This window comes from Mycteria americana, chromosome 22, assembly GCF_035582795.1.
Source record: "Mycteria americana isolate JAX WOST 10 ecotype Jacksonville Zoo and Gardens chromosome 22, USCA_MyAme_1.0, whole genome shotgun sequence".
Lineage (NCBI taxonomy): Eukaryota > Metazoa > Chordata > Aves > Ciconiiformes > Ciconiidae > Mycteria > Mycteria americana.
Window position 1 is genome coordinate 5,886,740 of NC_134386.1, and position 19,698 is coordinate 5,906,437.

General features: G+C 65.7%; 1 protein-coding gene across 3 annotated transcripts; it reads right to left on the minus strand.

Moving 5' to 3' along the window:
- Nucleotides 1-598: 598 nt before the first annotated feature.
- FMNL1 (formin like 1) lies at nt 599-19,430 on the minus strand. Of its 3 annotated transcripts, none has more exons than XM_075523097.1 (26): nt 19,199-19,430; nt 12,836-12,919; nt 12,515-12,598; nt 12,341-12,414; nt 11,340-11,423; nt 10,942-11,082; nt 9,607-9,715; nt 9,285-9,361; nt 9,113-9,206; nt 8,695-8,769; nt 8,215-8,325; nt 7,958-8,107; nt 7,764-7,865; nt 7,422-7,650; nt 6,898-7,200; nt 6,661-6,782; nt 5,976-6,178; nt 5,478-5,712; nt 5,311-5,379; nt 5,076-5,156; nt 4,312-4,441; nt 4,043-4,206; nt 3,681-3,782; nt 3,307-3,399; nt 2,995-3,118; nt 599-2,194 (listed from the first exon to the last, which is right to left on the minus strand). In XM_075523097.1, the coding sequence occupies exons 1-26, from the start codon at nt 19,355-19,357 to the stop codon at nt 2,091-2,093; spliced, it is 3,303 nt and encodes a 1,100-aa protein (XP_075379212.1). In that variant the 5' UTR covers nt 19,358-19,430; the 3' UTR covers nt 599-2,090. The 3 variants fall into 3 exon arrangements, with proteins under 3 accessions (XP_075379212.1, XP_075379211.1, XP_075379213.1); XM_075523096.1 differs by having other exon boundaries at nt 3,301-3,399; XM_075523098.1 differs by lacking the exons at nt 10,942-11,082; nt 11,340-11,423; nt 12,341-12,414; ... (1 more) ...; nt 12,836-12,919; nt 19,199-19,430 and adding an exon at nt 9,966-9,977 and having other exon boundaries at nt 3,301-3,399.
- Between the last annotated feature and the right edge of the window lie 268 nt (nt 19,431-19,698).

Genomic DNA, 19,698 nt, shown 5'->3' on the forward strand with positions numbered 1-19,698 from the left:
ACAGCCCAGCTGAGCAGCGGTGTAAAAGAGCTTGGGTTGGGCCGTTGCCCTGGACCTTTGTGCTGGGCGCAGCCTCTCCCCGAGCCGTCTGCTCCTCCACGCCGTGGATGGCAGAAGCTGTGGCCTCCTTGCCCGGGTAGCCCAGCAGAGATAGGTACGTGTCTGTGCAGGTGCCTGGGGTCTGGTAGCCTTCTCCTTAGGCACACTTGTGTAGTAGGAAGTGGGACTGCCCCTTGGAAGAGCCACAAGTCCTGGCTTTTCCCTTCTGTTGTCCTGTGGCACTCTTATCCGTCATGTTTTCACCCATTAGATCACCCCTGCCTGGAGGCTGCCAGTCTGGGAAGGAGCTACAGGGGCTGAGCAGAGCCTTGTAGTTACCCTACCCCCAGCTGCAGGCATGGGCAACTCAGAAATACATCTTCCACTTAAAGATGTTCAAAGGAGCATGGTCACCACTCCTGGCAGCAGTTCCTCACACAGGAGGTCACGCGTTGTTAGCAGAGCAGCAAGCGGCAGCTGGTGCATCCATCCCTCCCTCCATCGCAGCATCACCCCGCCATGCAAACATTCACCCCTTCTCACAGACAAGTGCTTTATCCTTAGAATCATTTTATTATCAGTTCTGCTTTAGGTTAAACAGGCCTTAAGTATATAAAAATAATGTATACAAATTCACAATTAAGGTTTTACATTTCTGGCTTAAAGGCATTTATAAGTTACACATTTATTTCCCTTCCCTCCCCTTTGAGCTTGTGTGTGATACTGAGCCGGCTGGTGCTTAGCATCTTAATTACAGCAGGAACTGCTCTGGCTTACAGCGAGGACTTAGCCTGGTCTAAAAGCTGGGGCTAGCGAGAACGTACATGGCAGCCACGCGTCCTCGCAGCAGGGCGAGCAGGGGCCGTTTAACAAAGTAAGCGCATTAACAGGTTAATTGCGACAGTGCATGGTTCGGATTTACGCAGCAGCAGCAGGGCAGGGGAGGAATCGAGTCCAGTGCTTTATTTGGAGGCTCGTGCAGCTCTCTGGCCTCCTTCTCCTGCGTGATTTCAGCAGCGACCCTGCAGCGTTTTGGGATGGTGGTGTTTGCTGCAGGGGCGGGAGGCTGCCTAGCACCTGCTGCATGTCGCGTCCTGCAACTGCTGGCTCGCGGGGAGCAGCCTGGTGCTCCCCGAGGGCTGCTGGTCACTGCTGTCTCCGAGAGGCTCCAGCCCCGACAGCAGAGGCGGATGCCGGGGCTGCAGGAGGGCAGAGCCCTTCGGTACCACCTTGCAGAGACTCGAGGACGGTAAATCCTTGACCCTGCTGCTGATGGTCGTAGCTACGGAGCCTCCCCTGCAGTGAGGAACAGACTCACCGGAGCCTTAGGATCCTGGTGAGGTCCTGTATACGGGTGTTACAGTCCCTGCTCCCGCAGCACAGACAAATTTTAAGGAAGACGTATAAAATCTTTGTAAAATAGCACCCCTGCCAGCTCCTGGGGTACGGGAAGTGCCCAGGGCGGGATCTTTGCAGCAGGCTCCTCACTGGAGAGGAGGCGCAGCCCGTGCCTGCTCGGCTCTGCAGCAGAGGAGAACACGGGTATCAAAGGGCTCTGCAAGGCCAGGGGAGATGTGCGGGGACGGCTGCGTCCCCGGCTGACGGCCCTCCTCCCCTCCCGCAGCAGGAAATCAAAGGCACCAGCAAGCTGAAGAGTGGGGCACACCAGCGCGCAGGGCTGACCCCGAGACAGCCGTGCAATGGAGCAGCTCTGGGGTAGGGATGGGGCAGCCCCTCTTTTCCTTCCAGGACAAGTTATGGCCCATTCTGTGCTCCCCCCTCCCTGCCCACACCCAGGAGGGTCCCCCAGCCCTGCCAGCCTGGAGGAGAGGAGCTCAGAGGCATGGCTAAGCAAGCGCCGGGGGATCCCTGAGCCGGACCCAAGGGCATGCAGGGTGGGAGCTGGCACGCTAAGCGGCTGGAGCAGCTGGGAGCAGGCACTGTCCCTCCACCCCGCGCTGTCCCGGGCCGGCGGGCTGACGTCCTGTGGTCCCATCTGCATCAGGAGGATGGTCCTGCCCCGGTCCCGGCAGCTGCAGGGACGGCGCCGGTCACAGCGAGATGTCCGGCGTCGCCTGCAGGCTCTGCCCCGCAGCCCGTTTCTTGGCACTGCCGCGGCCCTTGTCTGCACGCCGGTAAGGGTTGTTCCGCAGATCTGCACCGGGAGAAGGCGCAGAGGCTGGCTGAGCTCCGCCTGCCCGCCCCGGCGAAGGCTGGGACCCAGTCACCCACCACCGCCCAGGAGTCCCCCCATTTGGGTACGAGGATGCTCGGGAGAAGCCCGACCCGCTGCGCGCAGAGACAGGAGGAGCAGCAGCTACGAACAACCAGCCTGTGGGACCCCGTCCCGCGGCTCTTTCGGTGCCCAGCACCCCACCGTGGGGCTGGGGCTGATGCCGTGGTGCCCCTGGGGTTGGCTTTCAGCGTAGGGCAGAGTCCAGCCAGTCTGCCACGCAGCCGGAGGTGACGATGGGCTGAGATACCCAGGAGGCTGGCAAAGTCTGGCAGCCCCTGCCTGCGCCGTGCCCTCGCCCTGCGCCCGGCTGCCCCCACGTTACCTACAGAGGACTCTCCTCGTTGAAGCTCACGTCGCAGAAGAGCCGGGACGAGCGTTTGCCCGTCCGGGCCGTGAAAGGAACAGTTTTCAGAGCTGAGCAGAGCAATCCAGACAGACAGCGAGGAGGAGGAGGAGGAGGAGGAGGAGGAGGGAGGAGGAAGAAGCAGAAGAGGAGGAAGAGCTATGAGACAGGGCAGAGAGCTCTCGGCAGTTTTGCTGTGTGGGATGGGAAGGTGCTACAGGCGGGTTTGGTCCCCACAATGGAGCTTGGTGGCCCTCCGGCTCCAGGCTGTGACAGCCCCCCACAGCCCCCACCACTGAGGGTCTCCCCGCTGGCACCGAGCACTGGATCTGCTGCAGGGGGGACGCCTGGCCGCTCACCTGAAATAATCTCTCACCTGAAATAATATCCTCGATGGCCCCGTCTTTTCCTTCATAGATGAGCGGCTCCTTCACCATCTGCTTCTTCTTCAGCTCGGCAATCATGTCCATCTGCTGCCGCTTGGCTTTCTGGATGGGCAACTGCGGTTGGGGACGGCGCAGGGTGAATGGCATGGCCTCCCGCCGCTCCGCAAAGGTGCCCCCCATCTTCACCCCCCTCCCAGCTCTCCCCCACCAGAACCTGCTTTGCCCTTCCCCACCATGCAGCCGGCTCAGGGCTGGAGCGGAGCTGCCCCACCAGGACAGAGGGACACGTGGGGGACCTTCACCTCGGGCTTGTCCTCGCTGCCGGGGGAGCCGGATTCTGCCTCTTTGGCCACAGCTTCTTGTTTCTTCCACAGCTCAATGTCCTGCTCTGCTTTCTTGGGAGAGGCACAGGGAGGGTGTGCTGAGCCGGGAGGGGGTCCTGCCACAGGGCCGCAGCCTCCCCTTCCTCCCCTCGGCAGCCCCCGGCTCACCCCAACCCGGCTCAGCATCTCCGACTGCCCCGAAGGGCAGCACCGAGCCCTGGGGTCTCTCTGCCCCACGAGTCCCCAGCCTCGCATGTGGCCTTTTTGGGTTACCCCAAAGTGGGGTCAGACCCCCCCCAACCCCAAATCCCCTCCCAACCCCCAGAAACAGGGCACCCCCCATCCCCTCCTACCTTGTAGGCTCTGATGAAGCGCATGAACATGGGGAAGAAGGTGGTGGGGGGACTGGTCTTGGGGTTCTCCCCGAAGTACTCCACGGCCGACTCGTACGCCTCCTGCGGGCAGAGACACCCCGATCCGGGAGGCCGGGGCTGGGCAGCGGCGCCCCATCGCCCACCACCGCCTTCCAGCCTCTCCCACCTCGGCATCCCCCTCCATATCCCTCCCGGTTCCCAGCTCTCCCGCTGGAGCCACGTCCCACCCGGAGCCTCTCCCACAGGGCAGAGGCGTGAGCAGAGGGCACCCCAGGGTGTCCCCACCTAGGAATGGGGGGCCCAATCCTGCCCCACGATCCCGCACTACCCCCAGCACCCACCTTGGCGGTTTTGCTGTCAGCCTGCAGCTTCTCCATCACCTCCAAGTTGACCTTGAGGAAGTCCTTGAGCACCGGGCTGTCGTCCTGCCGCATGAACTCCTTGCGGGTCAGCTCCATCCCCTGCTGCAAGCTCCGCACGTCCTGCAACAGGCTGTCCAGGGAGACTGCGGGAGGGCGAGCAGCGCCGGGGTCAGGGCAGGCTCGAAGAGCCCCCGCGCCAGGGCTGCAGCCTGCTGCGACCCCCCCAGCCCGGTTCCCGCGGGCGCTACCTGTGCCCGCCTTGTCGAGGAAGTGCAGCTCGGTGTGGAAGCCGGTCAGCTCGGGGTACTTCTCCATGATCACCCGCACCAGGTAATGCAGCAGCGTTTGCTTGCGGTCCGTCGACTTCATCTCCAGGAGCTGGGAGAGAGCAGCGTCAGCCTCGACCTGCATCCTACCGCCCCACCTCACCCCTGCTCAGGGCAGGCCCTGGTGGCCCATCATCCCCACGGCTGGTTCTGCATCCCTCCATCCCCGCGGCTGGTTCTGCATCCCTCCATCCCCGCGGCTGGTTCCCATCTTCCTCCATCCTCACGGCTGGTTCCGATCTTCCCTCGTCCCCACAGCTGGTCCTTGCATCCCTCCATGTCTCCGTATCTGGTCTCTGCATCCTTCCAACCCCATGGCTGGTTCTTGTGTACCTCCATCCCTTTAGCTCCTCCCCATGCCTCTCCAGCCCTATAGATGGTCTCTTCATCCCTCTGTTCCCACAGCTGATTCCTGCGTCCCTCCATCCCCACGGCTGGTCCCTGCATCCCTATAGCTGTCCCCATGCCTCTCCAAACCCTATAGATGGTCCCTGCGTCCCTCCATCCCCACAACTGAATCCCGTGTCCCTCCATCCCTACAGCTGGTCCTTGCATCCTTCCATCCCTTCAGCAGGTTCCCGTGTCCCTCCATCTCCACAGCTGGTCCCTGTGTCCCTCCGTCCCCGAGGCTGGGCGCTGGGCAGTGACAGTGCCCTCGCACACCGGGCAGCCCTGACCGACCCTACCGCGTCAAGGCTCTGCAGCCGGAAGCCATAGGCTGCCCCGCGCTTGCTGCTGTTCATGTAGTTCCCGAAGGCCAGGACGATCTGTGGAGACACAACGGCTGGGGGACACAACCCGGCACGGATGGGGCACCCGGGGGGGGGCACAGTGCCCACACGCACCCTGGCAGCACCCTGCGTGCACCCATCCCAGCGCGACGTCCCCCCGACCAGGGCCACCGCACCCCAAACTCCTCACCTCGAGGATGTTGCGCAGTTTGCTGGAGGACTTGAGGGACATGGAGGCGGCGATGATGGCATTGAGTTGCTGTGGGTGGGAGGAGAACCGTGTGAGTCTCGCTGCAGGATGCCACCCCCTCGCAGGCCCCCACCCACAGCCACCCCGGGCCCCCTCCCAACACCCACCGGCATGAGCAGCTGGGCCGTGTCATTGAAGTTGCCCAGGAAGATCATGACGTTCATGCGCTCGGCCAGGCGCGGGATCTTGCTGAAGCGGATCATGAACTGGTCCTCATCCGAGAGCTCCTCCAGCGGCTGCTGCTCCCGCTCGAACTTCCCGATGAGCGTCCGCTCGTACTCGGTGGGCAGGAAGCGCAGCAGCAGCTCCAGAAAGTCGAGGCTCAGGGCTTGCTGGTCATAGCTGCGGGTGGTGGGAAACCCCCAGCATAGTCAGACCCTGCAGCAGGTCCCTCAACCCCCCATCACCCATGGCTGGTTCCCATCTTCCCTCCACCCCCATGGCAGGTCCCTGCATCCCTCATCCCCACAGCTGGTCACTCCTCCAACCCCAGCACACCCCCCACCACCCCAACCCCTCGGTGGAGCTGGGCTTGCGCTGGGCTTGTAACTGGGCTTGTAGCTGGGCTTCTCCCGACCTTCTCCCATCAAGGAGGGGACACTCACGTCTCGATGGCTGTGCAGATGTCCTGGACGCTGCGGCCGCCCTTGCGGAGGGTGATGGCCAGGTTCTTGGCTCGGTTGGACTCCATGAGGGTGACCTTGCTGGGAGCCTTCTGCGTGGCCTTCACCTTGAGGGCACTGATGTCCAAGCCGGGGCCCTGCGCCTTGGTCTTGAACTGCTCCTCAAAGTCACTCATGTCCAGCTCCTGCAGGGAGACAGAGCTGAGGGCACGGTGGGGAGGTGACGCAGGACATCTGGGACGAGGACAGGGCCAGACAACCAGGACAAGGGGGAGAGGAGTGAGAGGATGAAGACGGAGCAAGGGGATGAGGTCAAGTTGAAGGGATGAGGATGGAGCAAGGGGACAAGGACAGGGACAGGACAAGGGGACAGGGAGGGGTAAGGAGGGGACGAGAGGATGAAGATGAGGAAGAAGACATGGACAGGATGTGAGGATGAGGATGAAGCAAGGGGACAATGGCGGGGTGACAGGAGAAGGATGGCAGATCCCATGTTGTCCCTCTCCATGGTGCCAAGGAGCTGCTCCAACCTCCAGCTCCTCCAGCAGCCACGTGACGCCACGGACGGGCGCAAGGTGGGCACGGGGGCAACCTCAGTGCGGGTGTGGCATGGACTGGGGCACTGGCCCAGCCAAGCACCCTGCGCCCGGCCCCCCCGTGTCCTCACCTGCAGCACCTTCTCGTCGTTGAGCTCGGTGAAGACAGTGCCATCGATCTGGCTCGGCTTCAGTGCCACCCAGTTGAAGACGGGCATGCGAAACTTGGTCTGGATCGGCTTCTTCACCTTCACTGCGGGGTGATGGGGAGGGAGGACATGTCACGGGGCGGGGGGTCCCAAACCCACCCCAGGGTGCCCCTAGCCCTCGCGTGGGGGACGTCCCCGCCGTCCCTGGGCCACACTCACCTGAACTGCCGGCAGCCTGGGGGGCACCCGGCGCGGCTGGGAGCTCCCCGCCAAGGGGTGGGGGTGGTGGAGGGGGGGGGACGGGGCCTTCCAGCCCCCCCAGGGGCGGTGGGGGTGGCGGCGGCGGCACTTCGGCGCCTGGGAGTGGAGGGGCTGGGGGGGGGCCGGTGCCTGCGGGCAGTGGGGGTGCGGGGGGCAGCGGGGGGCCGGGCTCAGCCCCCGGCAGCGGTGGGGGGGGAGGAGGGGGAGGGGGCGGGGGGGCGGCTGGTGCTGGTGGGGGAGACGGGGCCGGAGCCGGAACATCTGCAACGGAAAGAAGACGTGGGTGAGATGGGGCACAGCAGGGCACGGTGCCACCACCACGTTCCCTCTGCCACCGAGTGACTCTGCGTCCCTGGGCACATCCCCACGCCCCGCCGCAGTTTCTCTGCCCAGAGACACGCTGCCACCCCTCCTCTGTGCCGGGTGTCCCCACCGGGAAGGGGACATCGTGGGCTGCCGCCATCCCCCCGCGCCTGTGGTACCTGTGCTGGTGGCGGTGGCCTCTCCGGTAACCACGGGGGCTGCTGGGGCTGCTGGGGTTTCTATGACGACAGGGACAATTTCGATGGCAACGTCTCCGTCAGGCCCACGCAGGATCTGCACCAACCCCTTCTCCTCCAGCTCCGCCAGCCGCCGCTCCAGCGCCAGCCGGTAGCACTCCTGGGGCTGCGGGGCCGGCGGGCTGGGTGGCCGCGGTGGGCTCAGCTGCTCCTGCAGTGGTGACAAGCCCCGGCACATCACTGGTGTCCCACTGCACCCCTTAAACCCCGGTCCCCCAGGCACCCATCCCTTCCTCCAGCATCGTAGCACCCATGGGCGCTCACCCGCAGCGCCTCCAGCTCCCGCCGCGCCTGGCTCAGCTGCTTCTCCAGCTCCGCTATCTTGGCCATGGAGTCGTTCTCCGCATCCTGCAGCTTCTCCGTCAACTGCGGGGGATGAGGCGACATCGCTCAGCCCCATCCCCGTCCCTCCCTCGGGGCTCACGTCAGCAGCTCCTGCCCACGCGCCCACGTCCCACCTGGTTGACGTGCTCCTGCAGCTCCTCCATGTGCTCCAGCACGGCTGTCTTGGTCTCCGAGTCCTCCAGCATGGCCCCCACGTCGAAGACGTTGTCCAGGTAGGCTTGGATCTGCACCTGCAGCTTGTCGCTCTCGGTGAGACGGAGGCTCTGCCGTGGGACAGCCGGTGGCACCGTCACGGCCAGTGGCAGCCCCCCAGCACCCACCCACCTCCGGCATCAGGGGCTCGGCACCAGGGCGGTGCAGGATCACCCACCTCCAGGTAGTGGTCCAGCCCCAGGTGGGTGAACTCGTACTGCAGGAAGACGCGGAAGTTCATGTTCTCCACAGAGTGCACCACGATGTTGATGAACTGCATGCAGGCCACCTGCGGGAGGGGCACAGGCTCAGCGCGGCCACCGGCGTGGCACAGTGGCCCCGTAGTCCTTGGGGACACGGTGCCCCAGGGACTGCGCGGTGGATCGGTAGCCCTCGGGGACACGGTGCCCCTGGGGAAGGCGTGGTGGTTTCACAGCCCTGGGGAAGGACCAGCGGCTCAGCAGCCCTTGGGGACGTGCTGCCCCGGGGACAGCACGGCAGCTGAGAAACCCTTGGGGACACGATGGCCTGGGGACAGTACGGTGGCTCAGCAGCCCTTGGCGACATGATGCCCTGGGGACAGCACGGTGGCTCAAGCAGCCCGTGGGGGACACAATGTCCTGGGGACAGCAGAGCACCAGCCCCCCCAGCCACTCACCATGAAGTCGATGTTGGTGTCCTCGTTTCGGAAATACTCCATCAGCTTCTCAAAACGGTTCTTCTCCCCGCAGACCTGGGGTGGGAGCAGGGGGCTGAGGGCCAGGAGGGACACGGCCAGGGTGGGCACCCAGGGGGGTGGCAGGGCAGGAGGCACCCACTGGTGACGCCGTCCCAGCCCTGCCAGGTGCTGCCGAACGCCTGGTCCAGCTGGGACATAGCGCTGGGGACACGTGCTGGCATGGGGACATCAAGCCCAACGGCCGGAGCATCCCCAAGCGAGTGACAGGACGGGCCTTTCCAGGGTGGATGATGCCCTGATGATGCAGGGCTCTGCCACACACGGGGAAACCAAGGCACGAATCCAGCCAGACCGCGGGTGTCGGTGCGGGGACTGCGCGTCCCTGCTGGGGACTCACCTCCTTGAAGTTGTCAAAGGCGGCCAGGATGATGTCGTGGCCGCCTCGGACCAGGCAGACGGCAGCCAGCAGCTCCAGCACCAGCGCCTTGGTCCTGCGGAGACACGAGGGGGTTGGGGCCACGGCTTGGGCAAGGGGACGGAGGGACAGGAGGAGGGGGGACGGGCCCTACCTGGCGTTCTTGTTGTTGAGGCTCAGGGTGATCTCATTGACGCAGGCTGGGTGGTTCATCACCAGGCTGAAGCCAGACTTGGGGGGGGAAAAGGAGCATTAATGGGGTCGTGCATCCTCCTGTCCCCACCCCAGGGGTGCTCCAGGACCTTGGGACATCCCCATCCCACGTCCCCACCAGACCTGAGGTTGACTGAGGACATCTGAGCAAGGGGATGGAGAACGGCTCCCAGCCCAAACCCTGACCCTGAAGACAGCCCCGCAGGGGCCGGAGACCTTTGGGGAGCCCCAGGTGGGTCCCTGAGGACGCTGCCCTCTCCCACCTGGTAGTTCATGATGGCGCGCAGACACATGATGCAGACGTGGACGTCGTCCTTCTGGCTGACGAGGCGGGAGTTCCTCAGCGCCTTCCTGCTGTGCGAGGGGTTCAGCCTGGGTGGGCGAGAGGGCGGCTGAGCGGGGCCGGGGGGTGGCCGGGAGGCGCAGCGCAAGCGGGGGGGGGGGGCAGCGCATGGGGGGTGGCAGCAGGGGCGGGGGGATACCAGGGGACCCAGGCGGTTGCATCCCCACGGGAGAGACCCCCGTGCCCGTGCCCGTCTACAAGCCCTTGGGCTGGTGGGGTGATGGGGGTGGGACGGAGGTCGGGTGCCCCTCATGCACACGGGTGGTCTCGGAGGCTCACCGGGGCGGGCAGGAGCTGCCGGGTGACCTGGGGCTACTGTCCCCATCGCTGCCCGGGGCGCTGCAGGGGACGCTGGGGTGGACGTGGCGGAGGAGGGTGTGGATGTGCTGGTTCGAGAAGCAGCAGCTGGAGGCGTGTTAGAGCCTGCAGGACAGGAGGGAGAAACGGGGCTCCCGCGTGGCCCCTGGGACACCCGGGCTTGGGGACACGGGTGGGGGACAAGGGCTGGGACCCCCGTGAGCGCCACGTCACTCCTGACCTGCCCCTGGGGCTGGGGGGGACACCCCGGCTCCTCCGGAGCTGCCGGCAGGTGGCGAGGGACCCCCGCGGTCCCCGAGGTGCCACGTTACGGCTCCCAGGGTGACTGCGGTGGGGTGTCCCCTGGGACCCCCCTGCCTGCTGGGGATGCCCCACAGGCACCGTCCCCAACACCGGTGACTGGCAGCGGGGTCCCGCCGGGGCATCCCTGTCCCGCCAGCGCCCCGGCCCCGTCACCTACCGTCAGCGCGTCCCCGGCAGCGTGCAAGAGAAGAGCGGGGTTAGAAGGGGGCTGCGGGGGCGAGAGGCGCCAAGCGAGAGCCACCGGCCAGCGGGACCGGCTGCGGGGGCGCAGGCCCGTTCCTCCGCCCTGGTTTTAAACCAGGGGGCTGTGATTTGCTCCCGAAAAATCCCCAGCACCTCCAATTTTTGCTTATTCATGGGTTTTACCCAGAGCATCCCACAAGGGTCGCGGTGCCGGGCTGGGGGGACTGATGCAGCCCAGCTCCCGGCAGCGTTTGTCCCTTGCGCACGCACATCGGGACGTGGCTTTGTCCCCCGTCAAACCAGCGCTGGGGACCCATTTTTAGGACGAGGCCTGCGTCTCCCTGCCGAGCCCCTCTCCAAGCACAGCGCGGCTGGGGTGCGGCGAGGCAGAGCGCGGGGGGACACGGCACGGGGACGGGGGGGACACGAGGGACACGGGACCACGCGTTACCTGACGGTGAGGTGCCGCACTTTGGAGGAGCCCTGGGTGGGGGACGAGGAGTTGCTTTTGCTCAGGTCCTCCAGCGACCACTCCAGGACCTTGCCCTTGTCGGAGCCCGGGCTGCCGTTCTCGGCGCTCTCCATGTCGTACCTGGAGGCCCGTGGGGACACAGGGACGGGTGAGACGTGGCACCCCGATATGGGCAGGCACCCCCCCCGGGGTCCCCAGGGCTGGGGACGTGGGCACGGAGGTGTTGGGGATGCTCTGCTCAACCCCAGGCACGGAGCATCCTTGGCTCCATCGCTCTGATGATGGGGGAGAGCACCCCAGGGACCCCCGCCAGCCCCCCTGAGCCCCAGGGGAGGCCGATCCCGGCCTTGGGGAAGGGGCACCCGATGGGGACGTACGTGACAGAGCACTGGGCGAAGGCGAGATACTCCAGCAGCACGTCCAGCCCCTTGTTCTCCTCGTTGAGGAACTCCTGGACCCAGCTGGGGGGTGCAGGGGGTTAGTGGGCTCTGCCAGCCCTCCTCATCCTCCCTTCGCCGCCCCACCAGACCCTCAGCGGAGCCACCCCCTGGTCAGAGGTCCCCAGCAGTGGTGGGACATGCTGGGGACACAAGGTGGCACCACAAGCTGGCACTTCTCCGAGGCAGGTGGGTACCATGGTGACCCCCGCTTCTGATGCACAGGGGACACAGCTCGAGGACTCCACTGCCACCACCACCACCGCCAGCACCACTGCCACCACCGCCACCACTGCCACCACCACCACCGGCGGCACTACTGCCACCACCGCCACCACTGCCACCACCACCACCGCTGGCACTACTGCCACCACCACCACCGCCGGCACTACTGCCACCACCGCCACCACTGCCACCACCACCACCGCTGGCACTACTGCCACCACTGCCACCACTGCCACCACCACCACCGCTGGCACTACTGCCACCACCACTGCCACCACCACCACCGCCGGCACTACTGCCACTACTGCCACCACTGCCACTGCCGGCACTACTGCCACCACCGCCACCACTGCCACCACCACCACCACCGCCACCACGACAGGACAGCCCGGCCCTGGGTGGCAGGACCACAGGCACCCACGGCTCAGCACCCACAATACCGCAAGGGGCCAGGGCACCCAGGGTGGGACCAGGGCCCATCCTGGCACCCAGGGGGTACCAGACAGCCAAAATGGGGTTCGGGTCCTCCAGCACCTATGGCACAGCCGGCTGCGGCAGCACCCCGTCCTCCCATCAGAGCCAGCCCAGAGCCCCCAGCCGCCGCATCCCGCTGCCACCCCCACAGCCAGAAGCCACCAGTCCCTGTCCCAGCAATGCTGGGGACAGCAGCAGCGGCCAGGTGACAACGAAGACACCCCCAGCTCCCCCTTCCTTACCCAATGTAGTTGGTCCTCAAGGAAATCTCCAGCTCCCGGAGCACCTGCGTCGACTCCTGCACTCGCCTCTTGAACTGGGGGACAGGGAGAGCCGTTGGCACGGTCCCCAGCTGCTGGCACTGTCCCCGTGCCCAACCCGGGATGGGGACAAGGGGTAGAAGGGGGAGCCCTCACCTTCCTGCTTACGCCACCCGTGTCCAAGTAGCTCTTCAGCTTCTGGATGTAGGCGGACGGTGGGTTTTTCACCTGGAAACGCTCCTACAAGCCCCGGAGAGAGGCTGAAACCAGGCCACCCACCCACAGCACAGGGACATGCCACCGTCCCCGCAGCAGCCACCGTGTGTCCCTGTCCCCGCCCCTGCGCTGCACCGATGTTTAATCAGGTTAATAAGCGCTGTATCGCTAACAGAGATGGGTGTTGGCGCTCAGCCCACGCCACGAGTGGCACTTGGGGACAGGGACACCACTGGGGACGCCGTGACACCCAGACCTCACCTGGTCACAGATGAGCTCCCACTTCTTCTCGTTGTCGTACTGGTTGAGCAGCTTCATCTTGTCCGGGGGCAGGTTCATGGAGTTCTGCGGGGTGATGGGTGTCAGGGCTGGGGGGCACCCCCAAAAATACCCCCCGGAGCTGTAGCACCCACAGCTCGCCCAGCACTGGGTGTCCTTGCTCAGCGGTGGAATGATGGGGACACTGGTGGGAGGATGGGGACGTCGGTGGGAGGATGGGGACACTGGTGGGAGGATGGGGACACCGCCATTCCCGGGATGTTGGCATCCCACCAGCCATGGACCCATCAGCAATGTCCCCACCTGGGGGTCCCCGAGGCGGAGGACAGGAGGTGTTAGTGGGGGACAGGAGGAAAAACTGGACCCATCCATCTGTGTGATGAGTGCACAGTGCTCCCAGCCTCAGCCAGCCCAGTCCCGGCAGAGCCGCTTGGGGTGAGGGACGGGGACACAGGCTGGTGACACAGCTGAGGAACCAGGAGTCTGGGCCCTGCTCGAGGGTGACGGTCACCTCCGAGTCCCCCCGCTGTGGGCGCGTGACACGCCTGGCTGGTGAAATCAGTGTTTCTTTAGAGACACGAAGTCAGGGCAGGGTCTGGTGTGTCACCATGTCCCTCCGTGCCACCGTTGCACAACCCCGGCCCCCGCTGCCCCCCCGGGGCTGCCCCGGCAGGATGTGACGTGGTTTCCGCTCTCCGAACGGCACGAGGCAGCTGCCGAAACCGCCCTGCGCCATGGCTGGGGCTCCGGGAGGCCCCGGGTGCGGGTCCTGCCTCTGGGGTCCTCGGGGACACAGCGGGTCCCTGAGGGACACCATGGGGTGACGAGCAGAGCCTTTAATGGGACACCCACCATGGCCTGGGCCACGCTGGGAGCTCAGCTCAGGTCATGGCCGACTTATTTTCCCAAAAGACCCATTTCTTGGTGATCCAGCCCCCAGGGAAAAGCAGGAACTGAGGCTGTCGCTGGCCCGGAGAACCCAGGCAAGCTGGCACAATGGCACGTAGAGCCGATGCACAGCCCCACGTCACCCTTAACCTCCAGTTTTGGGGTCCCCTGATGTTGAGGATGGGGGTGTGGGGTGCATACAACCCTGGGACACCCACGTTCCTGGAGAAAAGGCACCTCGCAGGGGTTTGGTTGCTCATGGAGGAGCAGGTCCAAGAGGAGAGGTGCCACGGCGGCGGGCAGGAGCGGAAACCTCACCGCCCGCCTCCACCAAGGACCTGTCGAGCTGCTTTCGCAAGAAGCCAAAGCCAGGACACGTGGGCGGAGAGGAGCTGGCGCTCGGCTGGATTTGGCCAGGGAGGGTAAAATTAGGCTGCAGGGTCAGAAATAGCCTCATTGCAAAGCCGCCGGGGCTGCACCGGAGCTGCCGGGTGGGTCCTGGGATGGGCAAGGTAGCAGCAGCACCTGGGTGTCCCCTTTGCTGGGGAGCCCTGTCCCCATGGTCCCCAAGTTGCCATCCTTGGGATGGATGAGACCCTCCAGGAGGGTCAGTCCAAGGGGCGGGGCTGTGCCGAGAGGGACCATGCACCCAAACACCCCACCCAGGGTGCCAGCAGCACCCGTGGCACCCTCCGTGGGACAGTCTGTTGGGTGCCTTCAGCGGAGAGGAGATGGTGGCACCCACCACGTGGACCATCTCTTCCAGTGACCATGTGTGGGACCTGGAAAAACCAGGACCAACCATCTCTGGTGGGACAGGACCTCCTGCAGGCTCCCTGCCCCGAGGATGCAGGCGGGGCAGGGGGATGCTGGGGATGTCCCTATGGAGGTGGCTCTGCCACCGAGCCCCGCGGTCCCTTCCTCGCAAGCAGGGCTGGGCCGGGTGGCAGGATGTGGCACGGTTCGGGTACAAACTGGGTGGTGGCTGCGTCCCGCCGCGGCCCTGGGCGGGCATGTGGTGCTGGAGGGGGGAGGAAGTGGCTCCGCTGTGGTCCCCGGCATCAGGCGGCAGCACAAGAAACCGGTTCTTGTTTCCTGCCGGGGAGGGGGGGACCGGTGCTGCAGGACGTGTGGGGCAGGGCGGATGATGTGGGTCCCAGTGGGAAACGTGGGGCAGGGCAGCAGCCGAGCACCCTGCAGGTGCCAGAGGAAGGACTTAGTCCTCCTCCTCTTCCTCCTTGCAGGACAAGGATGGAGGGGCCACGGGGACTTGCCCCGAGCAGCCACTTCCCACCTCCCGTCATCCAGCACCCAGCACCCTCCAGCCAGCACCCAGCACCCTCGTCTCACCCTGGCGTGGGGCTTCCCCAGCCTTCCCCCAGCCTGCCAGCAGCATGACAGCCCACCGCGTTACTGAATGGATGCCACCAAACGTCCCCTGCCAACCCTCCTGGGACACGAGGCGCCACGGAGCCCACGGTGCCATCCCCCCCATGCCCAGCGCCAGGATGTGGCCGGCTGGGATCCCCCATCTCAGCTGACATCGGCTGCACGGTTGAGCCAGGCTTTACCCTACACCTAAAACTAAGACTGGGGGGAGGGAAAGCAGCACCTACATCATTTTCCGGTACGAAAAGACCTTTTCATATCGCCGGGGCGGGGTACGGAGCTATTTTGAGTGTCAGACACCTTCTTTTTGTTCCGCACGCGAGCAGACAGAGCTGAGCGAAGCCAGGCTCTGCACCAAACCCCAGCACAAACGATTCAAAGCATCCTTTACGGAAGTGTTTGCTCTGCAAAACACCGACGGGCTCGAGTGAAAGCCAGGCCGAACCCAGGAAGCATCATTTCTGGGGCACGTGGGGGATGTGCATCCACGGAGCGGGGATGGAAAGCCTTGATGGCGTGGGGCATGGGAGAGCATCCCAGCCCGGACATCGGGTACCAACCCTGCCTGCCGCAGGGAAGGGGCCGGAGCAGCCCCGAGATGGTGGTTTAGGGGCTTCCACCGACCGGTTGGCCATGGGAAGGAAGTCACCAAGTCACCAAGTGCCCGGGCTGGTGGCCAATGGACCACACCACTCCTGGGATGCTCCATCCCCGTGGCCACGGAGCGCAATGCTCCCACTCAGGGGGGTTTGGGGCATGCCCAGCCCCGCAGCGCCAGCCCTCCCGTGGTGTCCCCTCCAGAGACCCCGACTGCCACTGGATACGTCCTCCTGCCTCTTCCCGAGGTTCAGCACGCAACACCCAGCAGGATCAGGCCCACCCAGGGCTCTCCCAGCACCAGCATGCAGCAAGCCGGGCTGGGCGACGCTCCCAAGACCGGCTCATCCCACCAGGGAGTCTGGATCCGGCTGGATCCCAAACCCACCATGTGCCAGGCAGGGACAAGCTGGTGGAGGAGCAGACAGGTCCCCGCCGATGGCCAGACCCTGCTGCGAGGGTGGCGAGGAGCGGGCTAAGGGATGAGCGGCCGCTACTGCCTGCTGCTCCTGGCTCTATTTTAAGAACAAGGAGAAGCTGCTCTCGGCACAGGCTGGGGAGAGGAGCCTGATCCAGCCACCGCACCCGCACCCCCGCCGGGTGCCTGCCTGCCCGCCCTGTGCCCGCAGACGGGGGGATCCCTGCGCCGCGATGCTCTCCTGAGCCAGCCAGAGCCCGATCCAGCCATGTAGGGGTGCTGATCCAGCAACACGGGGGGCCTGATCCAGTCAGCCGGGGGATCCCTGCGCCGCGATGCCCTCCTGAGCCAGCCAGGGCCGGATCCAGCCGCACAGGGTGGGCTGATCCAGCCGTGTGGGGGGCCTGATCCATCCATGCAGGGGGATCCCTGTGCTGGGACTCCCTCCTCATTCAGCCAGGGCCTGATCCAGCCACGTACGGCAGCTCTCAGCTCGCAGCCCGCTTCCCTTCCCATCCAGGGCACACGTGCCCCATGGGGACACCCCACCGCAGCACCCCCAGCCCCCAGCCAGACCCGGCCACCACGCCGGGACCGGGCTGGGGACGGATCCAGCAGAAAGCTGAGCGTCAGTTTTCGTTCCCAATTGAGCTGAGGCCGACTCCGCGGCCAGGGCTCACTGGTGACCGGTCCTCCCGCTGGGGCCAGCAGCACATCTGCAAACATCTGCAAACATCTGCAGCAGTGACGTTTGCCGCTCTCTCCCCCAGGTCCCGGGAGAAGCGGCAGCAAAGCCCCCGCCAGCAAAACCTCCAGCCGGAGCAGCCCCCGTCCCCATCAGCCACCGTGCTCAAGGCTCCAGCCGAACCCTCCCAGCTGTTTTTGGCTTCACCGCCACCACACCCTCGACTCACAATTTCATTTACATATTCCCAACTGCTACCTCTTGACATACAAAGGGGGAAAAAATCCCAACTGCTCCAAGCAGGAGCATCCGAGCACTCCCACCCCAGCAGCAGAGGTGCTCCTCTTCCTCCACTCCATCCCAAAAAGCCACCTTGGCACCTCCCAAACCACTTGGCACGGGGACAACCCCTCCCATCGCTCTGCCAAGCAGCATCTGCCACGGTGCCCTAGCTGGGAAGAAGCCAGCTTTTGGGGAATAAAACTGAATTCCCCATTTCTCAGCACGTGGTGGGTTTATCGGTCCCCTCCCTGGCAGCTGTTTGGACCCCTCAGACTCTGCCATTGGCTTTTCTGCCAGGCTTTGCCCCACCAGTTCTCCCAGTTTGGGATGTCCAGCCCAAAACTGGTTTGCGCTGATGTGCTCTCACAGCATCTCCGTGCTCTCACAGCATCTCCGTAGCCGTGGCAACGTGCTGGATCCGGATCATGCCCCACCGGGAGATTCCCAACCCATCACCTCCTGCTCCATCACTGATCTCACAAGCTCAGGAGGTGGAAAAATTGAATCCTGAGTCAAGGAACGTGGTTGGGGTGGGTGAGGGCGGAGGGACTCCCCCGTCCCTGTCCCCCCAGGGGTCCTGCTGCCCCCCCGGCCCTGAGAAGGGGGAAGGGAACCTGCGAAAGGAGGAAGCGAGATTGGGACAGCCGATTTCATAAGATGCCTGGTTCCTGTCTGGCCAAAATCCAGTCCCCTGGGTCCCCCTGGCTCCCGGGAAAGGGCTTTCCCTTGGGATGGAGGAGGTCGGGTGGTGGCGAGGCCCTGGAGCAGTGCTTTCCCCTTTTCCGATCGTTTTTTGGTTTAGGATTTCCAACCTGCTGCCACCCAAGAAGGCGGAAAGCGCCGTTTCCTGAGGCCTTGCAGCAGCAGCGGAAGCACCCCGAGGTCCCTGGCGACCCGTCCCCTCCCGCCACTGCTGCTGCGGCCCCCGGGAGCCGTCACCCAGCTCAGCCACCCGCCGCCCTCCGCGCCGCCAACAACGGGCATCCCACAGCAAAGCCCCTTCCTTGGGGATTTCAGGGCTCCCATGTGGATCCCCACCTTGCAAAGCCCTTCGCCATCATCACCCCGTGGCCGCGCCGAGCCTGAGCTGATGCTGCCGGCGGCAGAGGAGCGGCAGCGGCTCCGGCTGCAATGCCCGTCCCCAAATAATCCTCCTCTAAACGCCATGAGATAAAAAAGCTTCCAAATCATTTGCTCTCGGAGCTGGGGTGGATCCCACCGAGCAGATCCCGGCGCGCCGGCACTGGCGGGAGCTTTTGCCCGCGGCCGCTCCCGGCACGGGGTGGGCAAACGGGCTCCGTCTCCCGCCGGGGGACCAAGGGATTAAAGCAGCAATTTTTTTTTTCCCCGCTCCCAGCCCGACCCTCCGCCACGGAGCATTTCTGGGGAGGGCAGGGGTACGGGACGGAGCGATGGGACCGCGGCCGGCACGGCGCGAAGGTCACGGCCAGCCGGCCCCGCTCAAGGACGGCGGGGCGCGGGCGGGAGCCGGTCTCCCGCGGCCCCGAGCGTTCCACGGAGCTGCCATCCCGCCGGAACGCGGCTCCGGCATCGCCCGCCGCTCGCCCCCGGCTGCAGCCGGGGAGGCCGGGAGCGATGCCGGTGGTTTTCCCCGGGGAGAACGGCACCGGGGAGGAGGAGGAGGTGAGCCGAGCGCTTTGACATCCGCAGCACCGGCTGCCTGCGGCACGCTGCCGGCTCCGGGCCCTGCCGCCGCGCCGGCTCCCCGCCATGGCGGAGCGTCCCCGGGAGCCGGAGAGCCGGGGTCACCCCGACAGCTCAGGGCCGGATCCCCCCCCCCCCCCCCCGAGAGCGCCGGGGAGGCAGCCCCGGGTCGGGAGCATCCCCCGGGCAGGGTCGAGCATCCCCGCGAGTAACGAGGCGGGGGGGGGGGGGGGGATGATTAGCAGTAATAATTAATAATAATAAAATAAACTAGCAAATAGACCGGCATAATAATGACATATCGTCCTCACAACTACAACACGCAAACACCGCGATGGTGGCGGGGGCGACGGGGACGACAGCGACGGTGACCACGAGAGCCCCCGCCGCGCGGTCCCCGCGCCCCCGCCGCCCCACTCACCAGGACGCGGCCGAAGCGCTCCTCCAGCTCGGCGGCCGCGGGCATGGGCTGCCGGGCGGGCGGCGGGGCGGCGGCGCTGGGGGGGGGGACCGGGAGCCGGGCGTCGCGGCTCTCCCGCCCCGCGGCCCCCCCGTCCATGCCCCCGGCCGCGTTGCCCATGGCCGGGGCGCGGGATGCGGCAGCGGCGGAGCGGCGGGGCTCGGGGCCGGGGCCGGCGCCGGGGCCGGGGCGGGGGTGGTTCTCTCCCCCTTCTCCGCTGCCGCTCTCGGGCGTTTGCAACTTCTCCGGGGCGTTATCGCGGCGTGAACGCCTCCGCGCTCCCCCCGCCCCGCGGGCCGGGCTCCGCCGCGCCCCGGCCCCGGCCCCGGCCCCGGCCCCGGGGGCGGCCCCGGCACCTGCGGCCCCGGCGGGGCTCGGCCGGCCCCGCCCGCGCTGCCCTGCCTCGCCCGGGGGCTTGGGTTTAAACCTACCCTCGCTTCGTTTGTTGCATTGTTTAGTTG